Source organism: Rhinolophus hipposideros (genome assembly GCF_964194185.1).
Source record: "Rhinolophus hipposideros genome assembly, chromosome: 17".
In the NCBI taxonomy this organism is placed as follows: domain Eukaryota; kingdom Metazoa; phylum Chordata; class Mammalia; order Chiroptera; family Rhinolophidae; genus Rhinolophus; species Rhinolophus hipposideros.
In genome coordinates, this window is record NC_138063.1 from 54,455,921 (window position 1) to 54,475,768 (window position 19,848).

General features: G+C 37.0%; 1 protein-coding gene across 3 annotated transcripts in view; it reads right to left on the reverse strand.

The window, feature by feature from the left end:
* PTPN2 (protein tyrosine phosphatase non-receptor type 2) overlaps nucleotides 1-19,016 on the reverse strand; it is an 85,382-nt gene extending 66,366 nt beyond the window's left edge. The window contains exon 1 of one of the 3 annotated variants that reach the window (XM_081079138.1): nucleotides 18,793-19,016. In XM_081079138.1, coding sequence (XP_080935264.1) covers nucleotides 18,793-18,861 — 69 coding nt within the window. In that variant the 5' untranslated portion in view covers nucleotides 18,862-19,016. The remainder of the gene's footprint in view (nucleotides 1-18,792) is intronic. The other 2 variants (XM_081079137.1, XM_081079139.1) reach the window with 2 other exon arrangements.
* Between the last annotated feature and the right edge of the window lie 832 nt (nucleotides 19,017-19,848).

Consider the following 19,848-nt stretch of genomic DNA (forward strand, 5'->3'; position numbering starts at 1 on the left):
TGAATATTATGCAGCCATTTAAAAAACAGGTACTCATATCATGTCAGTGGCAGCATAAATTCATATAATCTCTTGGAATGATAACATATGATAATTACAAAGCAATAACAAACCGATACAAACAACTAAGCCACTATTTGGTATTTGGGAGAAAAATTCATTTAGCTCCTTGGCTGTATTAGAAATTTATATACCCATGTGAGTTGACCCTTAAGTAAGATTAAGATTACCCATCACCTCCTTTTCTATGAACCCTAATTTTTAGAACATTATAAAACAATCCACTCCAACCAGTGGTCTTCTCATTTATCTCCAATCAGTAGATTATAATTTTAAATTCTGAACACATTTACTTTCAACGTATTTACTTTCTCCTATTATTTCATCTCTTAATAGTTTTATACACATAACATTTAATCTGTCTTCAAATTTATTTTGACATGGTTTGAAGTAAGGAAAACTGACTATGTACTAGAGAAACAAATTTGCTGAGGCTCAGATAAGGCCAGACTGAAATGCAAGAAGACGACACTTTCTTGTGTAGCATCCAGCTGCTCTTCGTTTCATAAGCAACAATCACCTATTCTGATGAATCCTTGAATGCCAGTCACAGCACTGAATGGCAAACTACGGCTCATATTTTTGATAGAGCTTGAATGGCAAGTTTTTATAAGCCCCATATAAAACCATTTAACTCATCAAAAAGTTTACTTTCCTGGATATAAAACAGGACAAAAAGGGAAAATATGGTTTTAAAACCTCCTTACTTTGTAAGATTAAGAATAAGAGAATGAGAAATTCTTAAATGTAAGAACAAGCAGTGTTTAATATGTATTTATTTCTTATGGAGAGAGTTCTTATAAACTAACTGCGTTACAAATAGTCTGAATTACAAGCTCTTTGAAAAAAATTTCCATTATAGTTACTGGAAGTGAAATAACCAAATATTTTCTGCTACATATCTTTAAGATTTAAGTTATATATTTGAAAATGTAAACATTTAGTTTTAAATGAATATGCCTATAAAATGTTAGTCTGTCTCTTAAGTTATTGAACATTTCTTTTACAATCTTGTTAACCCTAATGGACTAAGATTTCACTCACCTAGCCTTATCGGGTATTCTTTTTTAATATAAACTTTTTTAAGGTCTTTTAATTAGTTAATTTATTTTACTGCCCCCACCCTCGCCCCCTCATTTTTAAGCCATTCTCGGTCTAGTTGTAGTGTGCAGCTCCCTGGCCCATACTGGTAGTGTGAGCCTTGCGCTCCACCCGGCTGAGGCAGTGGTCGCTGGTGGTTGGTCAGCCGCTCACAGCAGCTCACAACCATCTACGGCTGTTCACAGCAGCCTAACTCCAGGAGAGCCTTTGTTCACAGTCTTAGCTGTAGAGGGCGCAGCTCACTGGCCCATGTGGGAATCGAACCAGTGGCCTTCAGCTTTAGGAGCACGGCACTCCAACCTCCTGAGCCACCGGGCTGCCCCTATTCATCTTTTCAAACATTTTAATTTAAGTGTGTTTTTCCAGGACCCATCAGCTCCAAGTCAAGTAGTTGTTTCAATCTAGTTGTGGAAGGCGTAGCTCACAGTGGCCCATGTGGGGATCGAACTGGCAACCTTGTTGTTAGGCGCTCCATGCTCTAACCAACTGAGCTAACCAGCGGCCCCAGGAATTCTTTCAAAAGTAAAATTTCCAAGTAACTGATAGTTTTAAAAGTGAAAAATATTTAAATTTTAATGAAAATATTTCTAAAATGTATTAGATATTTGTTTCCTAAAACATGAACATAGGAAATATCATTTAACCTTTTCATGAGTCATCACACACATTAATCTACTAGGCAATAACATAATTACAGCCTTAGGAGATTATCAAAATGAATACAGTTGTTTGTCTCTATACTAAGTGGCCACCAAGTGCTTTACTTTGAGTTTTTATATGTGATTTGCTATAAGAGAAAAAAATGTATTTACCTTTTAATATATATTCATTGTCAGAACTTAGGACTCTATATAAGTCAGCAAAAAGGAAAATTATCCACTACCACACAATTCAGAGATAATTTAAATTTTTTGGACTTTTTACTTTATGACAAATAGACAATGTATACTTTAAAATAAACATTAGGGGTGGCCGGTTAGCTCAGTTGGTTACAGCATGGTACTCTTAACAACAAGGTTGCTGGTTCGGTGCGATCCCCACATGGGCCACCCTGAGCTACACCCTTCACAACTAGATTGAAACTACTTGACTTGAAGCTGATGGGTCCTGGAGAAACCACTTAAAATAAATAAAAGTTTTAAAAAAATAAACTTTAATAAGAATGAACTACACAAGCATACTGTTTATATGCCTGCTTTAATCTCTTAAAATAGCATGGTTATTTTTTCCTGTCAATACACCCCATCATCATTTTTAATGACTCTGAATCAAGAACCTTTTGTTACAGGTTCTATAACAAAATATACCACAATTTATTTTGCTCTAGACAATTAGAAGATCTCCAGAACTTCACAATTTTTAAAAACGATGTGATGAATATCCTTAAGTATGGCCTTACATATATACATTTCAAAGTATTTCTTGATAACCCTCTAAAAATGGAACTCTTGGATGATGAGCGCATTTTGCCAGTATTTTTCAAGAAAGGTTAGGAGCGAGGCTTTGCCAGTTGGACTAAAGTCCTTTTTTCTTTGTTCTCAAAAGTTGCCTTGTTTTTTCTGCAGTGTTTACTCTTTCAGATGAACCTTAAATTTAAATCTTCTTTAGGCTAATTTTTTTTTTTCAATTACATGTCAATTTAGGGAGAACTGACATCTTTACTATACCAACTCTTCCATTTAAGTCTTCCTTGTTTTTTTTAATTTAAGTAAACCTGACAGGTTTCTTAAGTTTATTCTTAAGTATTGAAAAATTTTTGTTGCTATTTTGACTGATACGTGTATGTTTTTTTCTCCTTTAACCAATTAAGATTAATCATAGTATTACACTCTCTCATATTGACCATCTTTATATTCCCAGAATAAATTTGGGGATGGTGTTTTATACTAAATTTCTAGATGTTATCTAGAAATATATGTTGATGATACATGAGAATCTTGGGACTATAAGTCAAATTGAACTGCCCATTCGAAGGAGAAGGGGTGGTTTAAGTCATTTATTTCTACCTTTCATTTGTATTCAATTAGTCCTTCTAAAGCTTTCATTTCACTGTTATTTTTCTAGCTTGAATGAAATGCTTAATTCGTTACTTTTTTTCTTTCTTTAAAAACTGGCCAAATCCTGTTTATAATACTGTCATTCCATTATTTTAGAGTCTCTCTAATGGCAGTATGTATTGATTTCTTCTTTCACCCAGAAGTGATTAATAAAGATTGCTGCTTTCTATACATTATGCTTCCTTATTTCCTTTTCCCCATTTTTATTTTTGCTATATTAATCAAGTTGTTTGTTTCTGCTTCTCTCTAGTAATAGTTTCTATTCTAATGGGGATTAGTCTTAAAATTTTGTAAAACCATGTTTGAACTTGTATTTTTTAACTAATGCAAAAAGCACTATTTTTATTAAATTTATATAAAATTATATAGGCAAATATACAATTTTATAATATGCCATTTATATATTGCATTGTGTGTTCACCACCCAGTCAAATCTCCTTCTATCACCATATATGTGACATCCTTTACCTTCTTCTACCTTTACCCCTCCCCCCCTTATCCTCTGGTAACCACTAAACTTGTCTGTGTGTATGAGTTTTTTATTATTGTCTTTCCATTTGTCACTTTCAGTTTCATATCCCACTAGTGAAATCATATGGCTCTTGACTTTTTCTGACTTATTTCACTTTGTGTGATAATCTCAAGATCTATCCATGTTGGTGCAAATGGCAGTATTTCACCATTTCTTATGGCTGAGTAATATTCCCTTGTATATATACCACATCTTCTTTACCCGATCATCTATCAAAGAACACTTCCACGTCTTGGACACCGTGAATAATGCTGCAATGAATATAGAGGTACATATATCTTTATGAATAAATTTTCAGATTTTTGGGGTAGATAACCAGAAAAGGGTCATATGGTAATTCTATTCTTAATTTTTTGAGGAGCCTCCATACTGTTTTACATAATACTGTACCAATTTACATTCCCACCAGCAGTGCACGAGGGTTCCTTTTTCTCCACAACCACTCCATTTGTTATTACTTGTCTTATTGGTAATCGCTATTCTAACAGGTGTGAGATGATACATCTCATTGTGGTTTTGATTTGCATTTCCCTAATAGCTAGTGAAGTTGAGTATTTTTTCATATATCATTTGACCATTTGTATGTCTTCTTAGAAGTGTCTGTTCAGGTCGTCTGTCCATTTTTTAATTGGATTGTTCTTTTGTTGTTGTTGAGTTGTATGAGTTCTTTACATATTTTGGATATCAGCCCTTTATCGGAGGCATTGTTTGCAAAACTCTTCTCCCACTCAGTTGGTTGTCTCTTTGTTTTATTAATGGTTTCTTTTGCTGTGCAGAAGCTTTTTAGTTTAATATAGTCTCTTTCATTTATTTTTGCTTTTATTTCCCTTACCTTTGAAGCCAAATTCATAAAATCCTCACTAACCCAAGGTCCATAAGCTTATTACCGGTGTTTTCTTCTATGCGATTAAGGTCTTATATTTAGGTCTTTGATCCATTTTGAGTTAATTTTGGTGCATAGGACAGGCAGCAGTCTAGTTTCTTCTGCACGTGAAAAGCACCTATTAATATGGGAACTGTGCCAGATTTTACGTCCCTCTTCCTACAGCCCAACCCCCCATATTTTCTTAAAATAATCTAAAATTTGGATCCATATTTTCTTTTACATTTTCAATTATTTCAAAAATAGTTCTTAACATTTGCAGTAAGGTTCACAACCATGTAATTATTTAGCATTAACTCTACATTTTAGTTGGCTTTATTGCCAAACCCAATTCCTATACCTATTCCATTTCTCTCAGTACTTGGGTGACATGACTCCATTATCTTCAGGCATTTAATATTAGAGCAAATCTGATTTGTTCTTCTCTAAAGATCACTACTGTTTCTGCAGTGTAGTGTTTTGTCTTTATCTTGAGTACTTAGAAAATTCATGGATAGATCTTGAGATTATAATGCTAAGTGAAATAAATCAGACAGAAAAAGTACAGAACCATATGATTTCACTGATATGTGGTATATAAAACTGAAACAACAAAAGAACAAGACAAACAAATGAGTAAACAAAAACACATAGTCACAGACAATAGTTTGGTGGTTACCAGAGGGTAAGAGGGGAGGAGGGTGGTAGATGAGGGTCAGGGGGATCAAATATATAGTGATGGAAAGAGAACTGACTCTGGGTGAACACACAATGTGTTATGTAAATGATGTATTGCAGACTTGTGCACCTGAAACCGATGTAACTTTACAGACAGTTGTCACCCCAATGAACTTTAATTAAAAAAATATAGTAATATATTTCATAGGGTTGTTGTGAAGATATGATAAACTATGTTAAAACTCTTGATAAACTGCAAAATTGTAAAAAAACAAAAAAGAAAATTCATCAGTGTTCCATGCTTTATAAATACATTCCTAGTCCCCTATGTTCCCTTTGATCTTGAACTTCAAGGTTTTCAAGGTCAGAGATAGTCTTCCACTAGTTCATCTCAGTTTCCCGTTCTTCCAAGAACTCTTATCACAGACTGTCATGTGGTTTAAATACTCTTCATAAAATTCATTATTAAAATATTTTTCCTGAATTCTGAGTTTTCTCAAGCTAACTTGGTATTCTGCAATATCTATTTTGATAGTGAGTCCTGAATCTTTTAACAATTACGTTTTATAACTTTACGAACTCTTAAAGTTCTTAATTCTTAGTTGATTTTTATATCCTGCTCTTACCATTTTGGGAATCTGGATTCCAGTTTTCTCTATTTCTCATACTACCACAGAGGATGCCAAAAAAATGTATACGCATTTTAAGAAAGGAAAACTGTATTAAAATTGTAATACTCAATATATACCGGTAACAAAAGATGAGTACAAGTCATGTTTGACTTCAGCAACAAGAGGTGCTCAAAGTGGTTACTATCAGCGTCCAGACACTTCTGATCACAGCAAACTACTGTTTGAGCAACACTGACCAAAGTGTCCACTTGTATACATTTTTTTGGCACCCTCGGTATTTCACATGCTATAAATGATCCAATTAGTCTCATTTTTTGTAGTTTTTCACGTGTCTAATATTTGTTTGTTCATCTTTCCGGAAAAAAAATACAGGCATCAGCCCTTAACCAAGCTTTTGTAGATGCTCACACTGTTTACTACCAAAATTTCCTAAACCTCAAATATGCGGGTAGGACCCTTTTCTAATGTTAATAATGCATATTTTTTTAATCACTGTGTTTCAGTCATTTCAATGATAAATAAAACAACAAAAAAGGTTCTACTGCATGGGATTAAGGACCTGAAAAATTATATCCATTTCTCATTTTCCGTAACTATTCTTACTATAGCTTTACACCTATTTGTACAATTGTCTGATGACTTTCTTTTTAAAATCAGACCTCTGAGTTTTCTTTGAGACTCAAAGAGCCAGTATAATAAGTGCCATAAAAAAAGTATGCTCACATTTAAAGTGAACACAGGAAGAGAATTTATTTTCGCCTAAGGGAGTGAAGGGCACAGTGCATGAATAAACCTGAAGAACGAACAGGAAGGAGTATGCCATATAAACAAGTAAGAAAAGATGGATCCAAGCAGAAAAGAACAGCTTGTACAAAGTCACAAATATGTGAAAGTACATAAAAAATAAATGAATGAAAGAATGAATAACTGATGTCTTGCAAGAAGTATAAGCAACACAAGACTTGTGGTCTATGCGAGGGAAATGCAAGCAATGAGAATGCACAGGTACAGAGAGGTCAGATTACGCAGGCACTGTTACCACTTAGTTTACCTAACACACATATAGGAATTCTCCAAATTACAAAATTAGCATTATAAATGGGGGGACAAGGGGAGGAAGGATGGTTTATTCAACAATATGATAAAAGCACACAGTTTATTGAGGGGAAAAACTAATTGGTCATGGACAAGACAAGGAAAGATTCCCATTTTACCAGTTCTATTTCACACAGTACTGGAAGTTCTAACCAGAGCAATTAGGCAAAAAAGGAAATAGGCATCCAAATTGCAAAGGAAGTTGTTCAACTATCTCTATTCCCAAATTACATAACCTTATATGTAGGAAAACTATAAAGAATCCACACAAAAAAACTGTTAGAGCTAGTAAATAAATCCAGCAAAGTTGCAAAACACAAAAATTAACATGCAAAAATCAGTTGTATTTCCATACACTAGCAATGAACAATCCAAAAGAGGAAATTAAGAAAACAATCCCATTTACAATAAAATCAAAAAGATACTTAAGGATAAACTCAACCAAGGTGAAAGAAGTGTACACTGAAAACTATGAAACACTGCTTAAAGAAATTAAAGACAACCTAAATAAACAGAAAGACATCTTGTGTTCATGAATTGAAAGACTTAATATTAAGATGACAAAGTTACCCAAGGCTATATACTGATTCAATGTAATCCCTATCAAAATTCCAGTAAGAATTTTGGATGAAAATCTCATCCTGAAATTCATATACAATTTCAAGGGACCTTGAATAGTCAAAACAATCTCAAAAATAATTAACAACGTTGGAAGACTCACTCTTCCCGATTATAAAACTTACTAAAAAGCTACAGTAATCAAATCAGTGTGGTATCGCATAAAGACAGACAGATCGATGGAATATCACAACGTTCAGAAATAAACCCTCAGATCTACATTCAACTTATTTTTGACGGGGGGGGGGGGGGGGGCGCCAAGGTGAAAAGGGCAGTCTTTTCTTTTCAACAGTGTTGGGAAAACTGGATATCTACATGCAAAAGAACAAAGTTGGACCTTTACCAAATATCATATACAAAAATTGAAAATGGATCAAAGACCTAAATGTAAGAGTTAAAACTATAACAGTCTTACAAGAAAACATAGGGATTGAAAATCTTCATGATCTTGGATTTGGCAATGGTTTGTTAAATTATGACACCAAAAGCACAGGTGGCAAAAAAAATAAATTAGACTTCATCAAAATTAAAAACTATGCATCAAAAGACACTATACAGTGAAAAGAAAAACCACAAATTGGGGAAAAATTGGCATGTCATCTGACAAAGGATTAATAACCAGAATATATAAATAACTCCCACAATTCAACAATGAAAGGACAAAAACAATTAAAAATTAGGCAAGATACTTATTAGAATGGCCAAAATCCAGAACACTGATAACACCACCAAATGCTGGTGAGGATGTGGAGCAACAGGAACTCTCATTCATTGCTGATGGGAATGCAAAATGGTATAGCCACTTTGGAAGACAATTTGAGTTTCTTACAAAACTAAACATATCTTACCATATGACCCAGCAATCATGCTCCTTGATATTCACCCAAAAGAGTTGAAAACTTATGTCCACACAAAAACATGCACACAGACATTTATAGCAGCTTTATTCATAATTGCCAAAACTTGAAAGCAACCAAGATGTCCCTGAGCAGGTGAATGGTTCAACTGTGGTACATCTAGACAATGAAATACTATTCAGCACCAAAAAGAAATGAGCTATCAAGCCCTGAAAAGACATGAAGAACCGTTAAATGCATATTACTAAGTAAAAGAAGCCAACCTGAAAAAGCTACCTATGATTCCAACTATACAACATTCTGGAAAAGGCAAATCTATGGAGACAGTATAAAGATCAGTGGTTGCCAGAGTTTGAGGAGTGGGAAGGAAGAATAAAAAGGCGGACCACAGAGGATTTTTTTGGACAGTGAAAAAATTACTCTGTATGGTGCCGTAATTATGAATATACGTACATTTGTCCAAACCCATAGAATGTATGCCACCAAGAATCAACCCTGAGGTAAATGATGGACTTTAGGTGATTATGATGTGTCAGTGTATGAGTAGGTTCGTAAATTTTAATAAATGTACCACTCTGGTGGGGATTTTTAATAATGGGGGAAGCTATGCACGTGTGGGGGTAGACAGGAAATCTCTGTATCTTCTCTTCAATTTTGCTGTGAACCTACAACTGTACTAAAAAAGTCTCAATAAAAAAAACATGGCAAAGGACTTGAATAGACATGTCTCCAAAGATATACAAGTGGTCAATAAGCAGAAGAAAAAGATGCTCAACATCCTTAATAATAGGGAAATGCAAATCTAAATCACAATGAGGTACCACTTCACACCTACTAGCATGACTATAATTTTTTTAAAATGAAAAATAACAAGTGTTAGTGAGCATGTGAAGAAATCAGAATGCTAGAACATTGCTGGTGGGAATGTATAATGCTGCAGCCACTGTGGAAAACAGTTTAGCAGTTCCTCAAAAAGCTAAACACAGTATCACATTATCCAGCCATTCCATTTCTAGGTCCAAATCCAAAAGAATTAAAATCAGGGGCTCCAATGGATATTTGCATACCAACGTTCACAGCAGCATTTTCCACAATAGCGAAAAGGGAAAAATAACCCAAGTGTCCACTAATAGGTGAATAGGTAAAACAACATGTGGTATATACATACAAAAAAATATTAGCCATAAAACAAAAATTAAGTTGATATGGGCTACAACATGGGTCAATCTTAACAACAATATACAAGTGGAATAAGCCAGACACAAAGGGACAAATAGTGTGATTCCACTTGTATGAGGTACCTAGAATAGGCAAAATCTTAAGAGACATAAGTAGAGTAGAGGTAACCAGGGGTTGGGGGAGGGAGTTATTGCTTAATGGGTACAGAGTTTCTGTTTGGGGTGCTGAAAGGGTTTTGGAAATAGTGGTGATAGTTGCACAACACTGCAAATGGAATCAATGGCATTGAATTGTACACTTAAAAATGGTTAAAATGTCAAGCTTTGCTATATATATCACAAAAAACATTTAATTGGATGTCTATCTCATTCCTTATACCAAAATAAAAATCCTAGCTGAGCAACGATTTCAACATAAATGAAACCATAAAGTTGTATAAGAAAACACTGAGAAAATTTTTTGTAATCATAGAATAGAGAAGGACTTTTAAGCCATGGCACAAAAAAATAAGACTGATTAATTTGACTTCATAAAAATTTAAATTTTCTACATAAAATATACCATAAATATCCCGTTGCAGAGTGGTGCAGTGGAAGCGTACTCGGCCCATAACTCAGAAATTGATAGAAAATACCATAAATAAGGTCAAAAGATAATCAATAAATTGAAAAAATATTTGCAATACACAAGAAATGCTTAACATCCATAACATGTAAAGAGCTCCTCCTACATACCAATAAAGAAAAAAACAAATGGCTTTTAAAAATAAGAGAAGCTGTTCAACTTCATTCATAATGAAAGAATTACAAAGTTATTACAGTAACTTTTCACCTTTCAGACAAAGATCAAAAGTTTGATAATATAACTGGGTTGGTGAAGATATAGGGAAACAGGCACTTACACTATTGGTGGACGTGTACACTGACACAACTTTGGAAGGTTATTCATTACAGCATTGTTTATATAGCTAAGGACTAGAAATAACCTGTACACGTCATTACAGATGAATGATTAAATAACGAACACTATTTAACTGTTAATACGAACACATGAGATCTATATGGAAGAATTTCCAATATAGTACCGTGTTTTCCTGAAAATAAGAAGACCTAGCCAGACCATCAGCTCTAATGTGTCTTTTGGAGCAAAAATTAATAGAAGACCCGGTCTTATATAAGATCCGGTTATATTATATTATGTTAATTATATTTTACCTGGTCTTATATTAAAATTCAGTACATGCTGAATATATTATGAGATGGAATATGTATTGGGTTTCTCTAATTTACAGAATATTAAACACAGAAAATACTAACATAAATTAAAAATAAATTCTCAGTGCACAATCATAGTACAATAGAATATAATTTTACTTAAAACGAAAGTTGAAGTCCAAGTTCCAAGTATACTTTCCACTTCCCAAAATTATGATATGGCTTCTAACTTTTATTCCGGTAGATTATCTAGAGCCAGTCTACACTGTGATCTTTAAATGATGGAAGTTATTAAGGTTTAGAATTGAAGGGAGATGAAATATAAACATACAGGCACAAAATTTAAAATGCAGATACAAAAATGTAAAATAATATTTACTGTAAAAGGGAATGGTTGATTTTTGACAGAGGTGCCAAGATAATTCAGTAAGGAAAGGATAATTTTTTAATAAACATGCTTGGAAAACTGAGTATCAAAATGCAAAAAAAAAATTAACTTTGACCCTTACCACACAACATACATAAAGAGTAACTCAAGGTAGATAATAGAGCTAAAGTTAAGGACTAAAACTATACGACTTCTGTAAGAAAAACCTAGGAGAAAGTCATCTGGACCATGGGCTGGGCAAAAAGCAAATAGGGAGGTGGGCGGGGGACAATTTACATATGGATAAAGGATCTCTGGAAAGATACACAAGAAACTGGCTATAGTGATTGCTTATAGAAATAAAGAAACTAGGGAGAATGGGGGCAGTAACTTACTTTTTCCTACTACATATCCTTCTGCATTGTTTTAAGTTTTGCTATGTTCATGTCATTCTAACCAATTTATTTATTTCTTAAAACACGGACTCTACATACTAAGAGCTCATTCAAGATTAGTTATTTAGTTCTTGTTAATCTCTCTTCCTGAAAGATGAGAGCTTTTCAAAGAGAAGTGTGATGCACAGAACTTACTGCACCAGGAATTTTATCTCCCTAACCTGCGATAGGCATTTTAAGGGCTACAACCAAAACTGAGCACACTAAAATAATGTTCTTTGAAGTATGCCAAATATTGTGGAAGTATGCCTTCCACAATCTTTGTACAGAGTATATGCATAAACATTTGACTAATAAAAGAAAGTAAACGCTTAACAATCATATAATTCAGTATTCACTTAGGGACATTAAATTTAAAACAGGAAATTTAGGTATGTTCTCCCATAAGTAGAAAATCTATCAATGTGGGATTATTTTAAAGCCCTGCTTTTTTCTTGTAAGATTAAGATTACTCTTTTCCAATTTCCTAATTCTTATTTGCTGCTGCATCACAACAGTTAAAGGTAGAATATTCCATAGTACAAGGATATAATTTTCTGTACACTATATAGAACAAAGCTATGTACCAAGTGCAAATGTATTATTTGATATTATATAACAAAATATTATAAAATAACTATTTCACCCTGACAATGATGGAAATTAAGTTACAGTAATAAAGATTAATGGAATTCCTACTACAGTAATAGATTTAAAGAATAAAATCTTTAAGATTTGAAATGAGAACCTATGTTTTGTAAGTTCACTAGATAAAACATAAATCAGTGCAGAAACAATTCTGATTGTCATGGAGTGATTGCAATTTTCTAAAGTTATCCCAGCATACCAGCCCTTGACTAGGAAGGAACAGAGTGGTGCACACGCTAGGAGCCATACAACCTTACTCCAACCCACCTCAAGAATTCCTAGAAGCACTTAATAAGAAATTATTAAGAGGAACTGATAGCTTTCATAGTATAAAACTGTTTAAACATAGTGAAAGAAACAAAATAATTCAGTATAAGATTTTCTTCAGAGGAATGAAAGAGGTTTGAATCAAAGTTACAAATGATTAGTTACATGACCAAATAAAACTGACAGAACAAAAAGCATATTAAATCAGACATTCTGGATTGTGAAAGGAATAAGAGCACATTAAAACAATCAAACAAACATCAAACTACTACATTGAAAAAGATACCAGAAGATAAAAGCATCTAATCTTAAATTAGTTTCTTGACCAGGATTTCTTTCCTGGAGGTCATCAACCCCAACCACTTAGGGGACCTATAAAACCCCTGAAATGACAAAACCACTAAATTTTGTAGGATTTTGTGTATGTGGACATTTCTCGCTTTCACAGTTCCATCTCAAGTGTCAAAAGGTGTCTATGATTTTAAAAACAAAGATTTCACGGTTAAGTCAAAACAACTTCCTGACCCATTGCTACTACTCTACAATAAATAGAACATTAACTACATTAAATACATCTAAAATATCACTACATTCATTTTTAATAGCTATTACAGACAACTACCTGGCAAGGTAGAACATTCCAATTAAGAACATAACAGAAAAGTTTATATTCTACTAAGAACAGTAAAGTCAGAATTTATAGTCTTTAAAATTAACCTGCTGAACTGTCTCTCTTCCTCAGGTACCAGCTGCTGTTTTAAAATTTTATATGCTACTTAGTATATGGCTACTCACTATTATCCAAAGTAATGGAGAGTGTTATCAAAAGTTCTAATTCACTAGTTGGTTTAAATATTCTCTGCCCCTAAGAGCTTTCCAACAAGAAATAATGACTTTAATGAAGCACTAAGTGGAATTACCACAGGAAACAGAGAACATAGAGAATCTAGATAGTAATTTCCAGGGGAAAATGATATGTGTACTTATTTCAGAAAGTGAAAAACATGCTTGTTAATTTTAGTTTTGCATTTTTGTATCTTATTTGTCCATATCTCTAGTTTACTCTCTGGAAGAGTGAGCGGAGGAAGAGAACAAAGAGATCAGGCAGGAAGACAGAACAGCAGGAGACTGCAAGGGCTATAATATTTCTCCAACTGGGAATAAGGAATTCTGTGAATAACAGTGATGTGGGAGAAGCCATAAAAAGGTTGTTGGACATTCTGGTTAAAATCAAGATATTGAAGATATTGAACAAGAGGCAAGCCAGACAGGCTAATGGACAAATGCAACTATCTAGACTTTCATTATAGGTATCAGTAACCTACAGAATGTATGTCAAAGGCAAAACACAGTATAATTTCTAGTTATATATTTTCTACTGGGGCACCATTTCCAAGCCTCCTTTCCCTTAAAGCAATGGTCCTTACCTTTTGAAGAGTCACAGAGATCTATTTAGTAAAAATCTGACAAAAAAGCTATGGAAACACCTAGAAACTAAATACCCATATATGGGTACCCATATATATGTGTACACACACATATAATTTAGCATAGTTTCAGGAGACTTGGAAATCCCTTTTCAGCCTGACCCATGGATCCCAGACACTGTTTTAAAGGTCTCCTCCAATCCCAAAATGATCACCTACCTATTATAACACATTCCATTCACTCCTTGCCATCAAAAATTTAAATGATTCCCTTAGTGCCATTAATCTCAAATAGATCATAAGAAGATAGAAATGTAGACAGTTACATTGGCAAATTAATACAACGCTAAAATGAGAATCGCAAGGACTAGATTTGGGTCCCAGCTGTGTCATTAATGGATATGGCAATCTTACATAAGTCACAACCTCACGTTGGACAGGTATCTCCTCAACTGTGAATGAGGGGCTTGGAATAAAGCAAGGTGCTGACATTTAAAAGCGGAGCATTTAAAAGCGGTATTCTATTGTTTAGTGAATACCTATTGGCATCTAACATGCCTCAGGACTACAGGCAGATGGTGGGGAAACAAAGAAAAATGAAGTAACCCTTAAGGAGTTAGACAAGTAGACAGAATAAATCAATGCGATTAACTCTAATAAAGGAATATAGCGAGCTCAGGAATCAGAGAAGGAAGAGTATATAATTTTGCTCAGGTAAACTGCAGTCTAGTCTTGAAGATATTTCCCAGATAGATAAGGTATGCATAGAATATATCCAACATATGCAGACTCCAAGGTGTGAGAAAGCAGGCGATTTTCAAGGAAAGCCAAGCTGTGATACAAGAAACTGTGTAACCATGTAAAAGCACTGAGCACTAAGATTAAACAATAGTAGGAGAAAATGTAGTAGACACTGGAAGGGAAGTGTTTTAGAATAAGACAGCTTTGATTTACCCTGCCTAACTGGCTGACCACAATAAGTACTAGAATAGTTTGTTAACTTCTAAAAAGTAGCTGACTCACAAATGATAAAAACTGATCTTACTCTCACAATATTTGAACTACAAATTTCTAATAAATAAAACTGAGCAGTCAATTGAGTTCCATAGTTTCAAAACTCTGATTACAATCAACCGAATTCTTTCTGAGCCACCATGTACTAGAAACATTATTCCATGACTTAGTTTTTTGCCATTTCCCTACAGTTTCCAGACAGGCTTACAAAACTCCATTCCTTTTCTAGGCCCTTCTCATGTCCCAGCCTAATTCAGACAGCAATCAGTAGTGACCAAAGGAAAGGCAAAAAAGTGATCATGAACATTCCGCAAAAAGCCAAAATTAATGTCAGATGACATTAATAACATTAGTCAGTCCGACCAAATTGGACTTTTACAGCAATCTCACTTCTGCCAATTGTGCCCTTTCGAGGCCAATTCTTCCTTCCACCTATGTGCTCTTGCTCGTGCCTGCTTTCTGATGTTTCTGGCTCCAACAATCATCCCTCCTAATTCTTCAAGCTCCAATCTCTCTTTATGCGTATCCACCCGCACAATCATGTAAACATATCAAGTCACCTTTCTTTGGTAAGAAGTCATTATTCAACAAATATTTATCAAGTACCTACTAGGTGCCTGATTCTGTGCAAAGTATTGGCACTGCCTGCATGAAGCTCTGAGGAGGTCGTGGAGAAGATAAACCTCAAAATGATAATCAGTTTTGCTCAATCCTAATAATTCATTCCTAAGAAACCTCCATTATCAAAAGTTATGTTGTTATAAAAGCCACTGTTTAAGGAAGGTAAAAAGAAGTAAGGGGCCAGAGTTTCAGACTCAAACTAATAAATTCATTTTCCTGCAAGCCTTTCAATAAAATGAAATTAAAAGTTGTCATACCACTAAGCAAGTCCAGTTATATTCAGTTTTTGCTCAAGTAAAGCCTTTCTTTTCCTAGTCCAGTTAGCACTGTCAAAAAAGCACAACTCTCCTCACACATTATCGTAAGTATCACCCACTGTTGTGCTATACAAAGCAGAAAGCCCACTTAAACACTTTTCCCCTACTCAAGCAAAAGTAGTTTGCAAAACGCAAATTGTGTTCCCTAAATAAAATCTGCTGCTACATTAGACTCCATGCACTGCTACGAAAAGGGAAGTCATGGGATGCTACAGAAATGTATGGGGAGAGACTTCATACTCTGTAGGGGAGCGTCAGGAAGGCACCCTCTAAGGAAGTGAGACTTCAGGGATGAGTAGGAGGCAGTTAAGCAAAAGGGGAAAAGTTGTGATTATGCAGAGAATTACATTTATAAAAGCCTAAGGGAAGAACAGACATGCACATTTAAAGGAACAGAACCTAGTGGAAAAGAGAGAAGAAAGAAATACAGGAAGGCAGGATCTGTGGTGTTGTGAGCCATAGGAGGTGTTTAAAACTTACATTACCAGCAATGGGAAAGTAGAGAAGTCACATAGTCATGCTTCATTTTAGCTACCTTTCCCCACTCAATCCCATCAAGTTGGGATTCTTAAAAGAGCAGCATACACTTGCTTCACCAGAACTCCCGGTGCACCCCTTTGGGGAAAATAAAGCACCCTGTGCTTAACACTAGCTATTGCACTTAGTACTTTTACACTTTCATCTGCTTACCAATTTACTACTCCCCACTAGGCTGTATCCTTGAGAGCAGGAACTCAGTTTAACACTGGCACATAACAGACGCACTATGAGTAAATGAATGAATTGCAATGAAGCCCTCAAGAGAACAAGTCCTAGAATGTGAGGTCCTAAAGAACAGGAACTTTGTCACCAGCATTCTCTGCTGAATCTCCAAGACCCAGAGCAGGGGCTAGCACTCCATGGGTGCTCAGCATGTATCGGTAGAATGGCTATATAGATACTCTAAAGCCAAAAGGAAACACTCTTAAACTCTTTCTAAGTTTGCTTTCCATTACTAACTTTCTTGGTTTGTGACCTACTTTTACTATAACACTAATGTGTATCGCATGATCTTCCCTGACCTGACCAAACTAATACCCTTGTTCTTCCATTAAGAAGAAAATAATAAGAGCATTGACCAATCCTCTAAAGGATTCCTAGGCAGAAGTCCATGGAAGGGTTTCCTGAACTTCCTGAAACTAAATATGAAATTTTCAGTGGATGTTAAGGGAATTTTTTTATGAGAAAGATTACAGTTTTCATTGAATTTTCAAGGATACTATACACCCCCCCACACACACACACAAAATCAAACCGCTTAACCAAAAGGTTAAGCTGAATTAACTGGCAGCATTCACCTTTCTCTTCTCAAATCTGTATTTTGTACATATGACTAGCAACTTGGACAGTAGCCTCTGCTAAGGAAAAAAAAAAAACTGGAAAAATCACAGCTGGCAAGCTCTCACATAGATTCCTACTAGAACTTCCAGTTCAAATTTTCTATAATTGGAAAAGTCCTTACCAGCATTCTTTAAAGTCAGTTCCCGAGTCTAACATACTCTGTACCCCTGTGAACCACGGTATTTACTACCGGCTAACGGGTTCAAGAGGAAAATGTTACATTCTGAACATAATGACCAAAAAAACCTTTTTTTTTTTTTTTTACTGTCATCTAATTAAATGGTATGGGGGAAAACCCAGGCCCATGGAGATTTACAGGAAAGCTTTTATTTTTTCCTTCTTTTCCTGTACAGTGAAGCGAACAGCAGCAGCAGCATTTAACGCACAGCCACTCAATTCAATTTTGGGAATAATAAGCTAATAATTAAACAGTAGGGAACAGGCAATTAAGTCATTTTAAAAGAGATAAAATCAAATTGTTTGAATTAAAAGGTTCTCTAGTTGAGCTACAGAAGCTAGCCACAAGAGTTCAACTATGAGTCCATTTACAGGAGTTCCAGAACAAGGCAAGTTTATCCTATGGTGATGAAAAACCAGGACCGCGGTGGCCCATAGGGTGGACAGGGGGGATGACAGCACCTTCTGGGGTGACACAAAGGTTATTTTGATTGAGGTGGTGTTTGTTCCTGACCTCTTTGTGGAAGACAACCCACACGCTGAGACACTGGGCTCTCTGAAATAATTACGACTGTCGATCGCCCAGGAGCTCTCGCCAGCATTACGGTTGAGGCACTCCCATTTCGAGAGGCCCAGGTACCACCCACCACCAAGGCAAGAGCTGGCAGCACCTTCGGAAATGGGGGTCACGGCCGGCCTCTGCCTGCTGGGCCACAAAACACCTAGCCTGCTAAAAAAGGTGTCCGCGGGCAAAGACAGGCACAGAGGCGGGAAAGCGACCGCGAGGCCGAGGTGCTCGGCGAGACCCCAATGCCTCACCGCCCCCGCCCCTCTCCACGGTCCCCCGCGGGGATTTCACCACTTCCCGTTCCCGCCGTCACCCAGAGCGCCTGCGGGCCTCACCGGTCCCCTCACCCACCCGCCTCTCGGCCACTCGAGCTCCCCGCCCCCCACGCCCGCGGACAGAGAAACACAACTATGCCCGCCACAAGGCGCCGCTGTAGCGCCACATTCCAAAACTAACACTGCGCTTGCGCTAAAGATAGGCACCCCCTCCCACACCCCGAACCCCCCCAGCTAGTCTTTTTTTCAAAAGGGACCAGACATTCGGTCGGCGCAGGCGCAGCCCTGACGCGGCCTGCGCGCCGCCACTTCCGCCCTGAGCGGGAGGCGGGGGAGGCTAGAGGGAACCGGGGGGTCGCGAGCCCAGGTCCACCGCGGAGTACGGCGGCTGTCGCGCGAGCCCTCAACTCACCAAGTACAACTGCTGCCAACGATTCTGGGCATCCAGCTCCTCAAATTCCCGCTCGGCGGTGGTAGACATGGCCGCTGGAGCGAGCGGAGCCTGTGCCGGCGGAGAGGCTCAGGCCCCCGCACTATCCGGGGAGCGTGCTGGCACTGTGGCGCATGCGCGCTCCGTGTCCCGCCCCGCCTCCACGCCGAGTCCGACCGACTGCGGGGAAAGTACCTGCAGCGTATGACGTCAGCGCGTCGAAATGCACGTCGCAAGGTCCGGCGGCGGGGCGGAGCGCTCTCGGGAGGAGTGGTTCAGAGGGCGCCCAGGTGGGTAGGGGCGGAGCCAAGGGGACCACCCCAGAGGCGGTAGTCCCAGATCCTTGGGCAGGAGTTGGTCCTCCCGCCGGACTAGAGAGAAAAGGCCCTGGGGAGGATGTGGAGTACACGAGGTTCACATGAATGGAGCAGGCCAAGAAAGTCCCCTAAAACCTTCTTCCTTTTTGCTTTCCCGTTATTTTATTTTAAACATCACTTTCGTCAGTTAAGCGGCCGTGTCCAACTTTAGAACAAATTTCTTAGCATTTTCAGAGAATATAAACCAGCCCTGATGCCAGCTACTTAATGCCTGGGGGTTTTGTGACACATCACTATAGCCAAAGGAGAGGCAACCTATCCTGGAATTAGGGAGAATACAGCTTAAGTAAAGGTTATACAATTTAAAAGTGTAAAAAGAGCGTATCATTGTTTACCAAACAAACACACTGGTTACAGAAATCATCTCACTTCAGATTAAGATAATTCATTGTTGGTGAACTTGTGTTTATAATTGTCATGCAGGGTGTCATGCGGGGTCTCTGGTCCTGCTCCCCACGTAAGAAAGCAGGATATGGTGAGGCCAAAAAGGAAGACCAGCAGAGCCATAAATAGGGGAGTCATATCACTATAGTCTCACTGGCAGCTGGGTTGCAGACACAGGAAACAGGATCCATACGATCTGTAACCTTCTGTCCACTTCTCTGCTAACCAACCAACCCCACTTGCTAACTGCAACCCGAGCTTGCTAGTTCAGCCACCA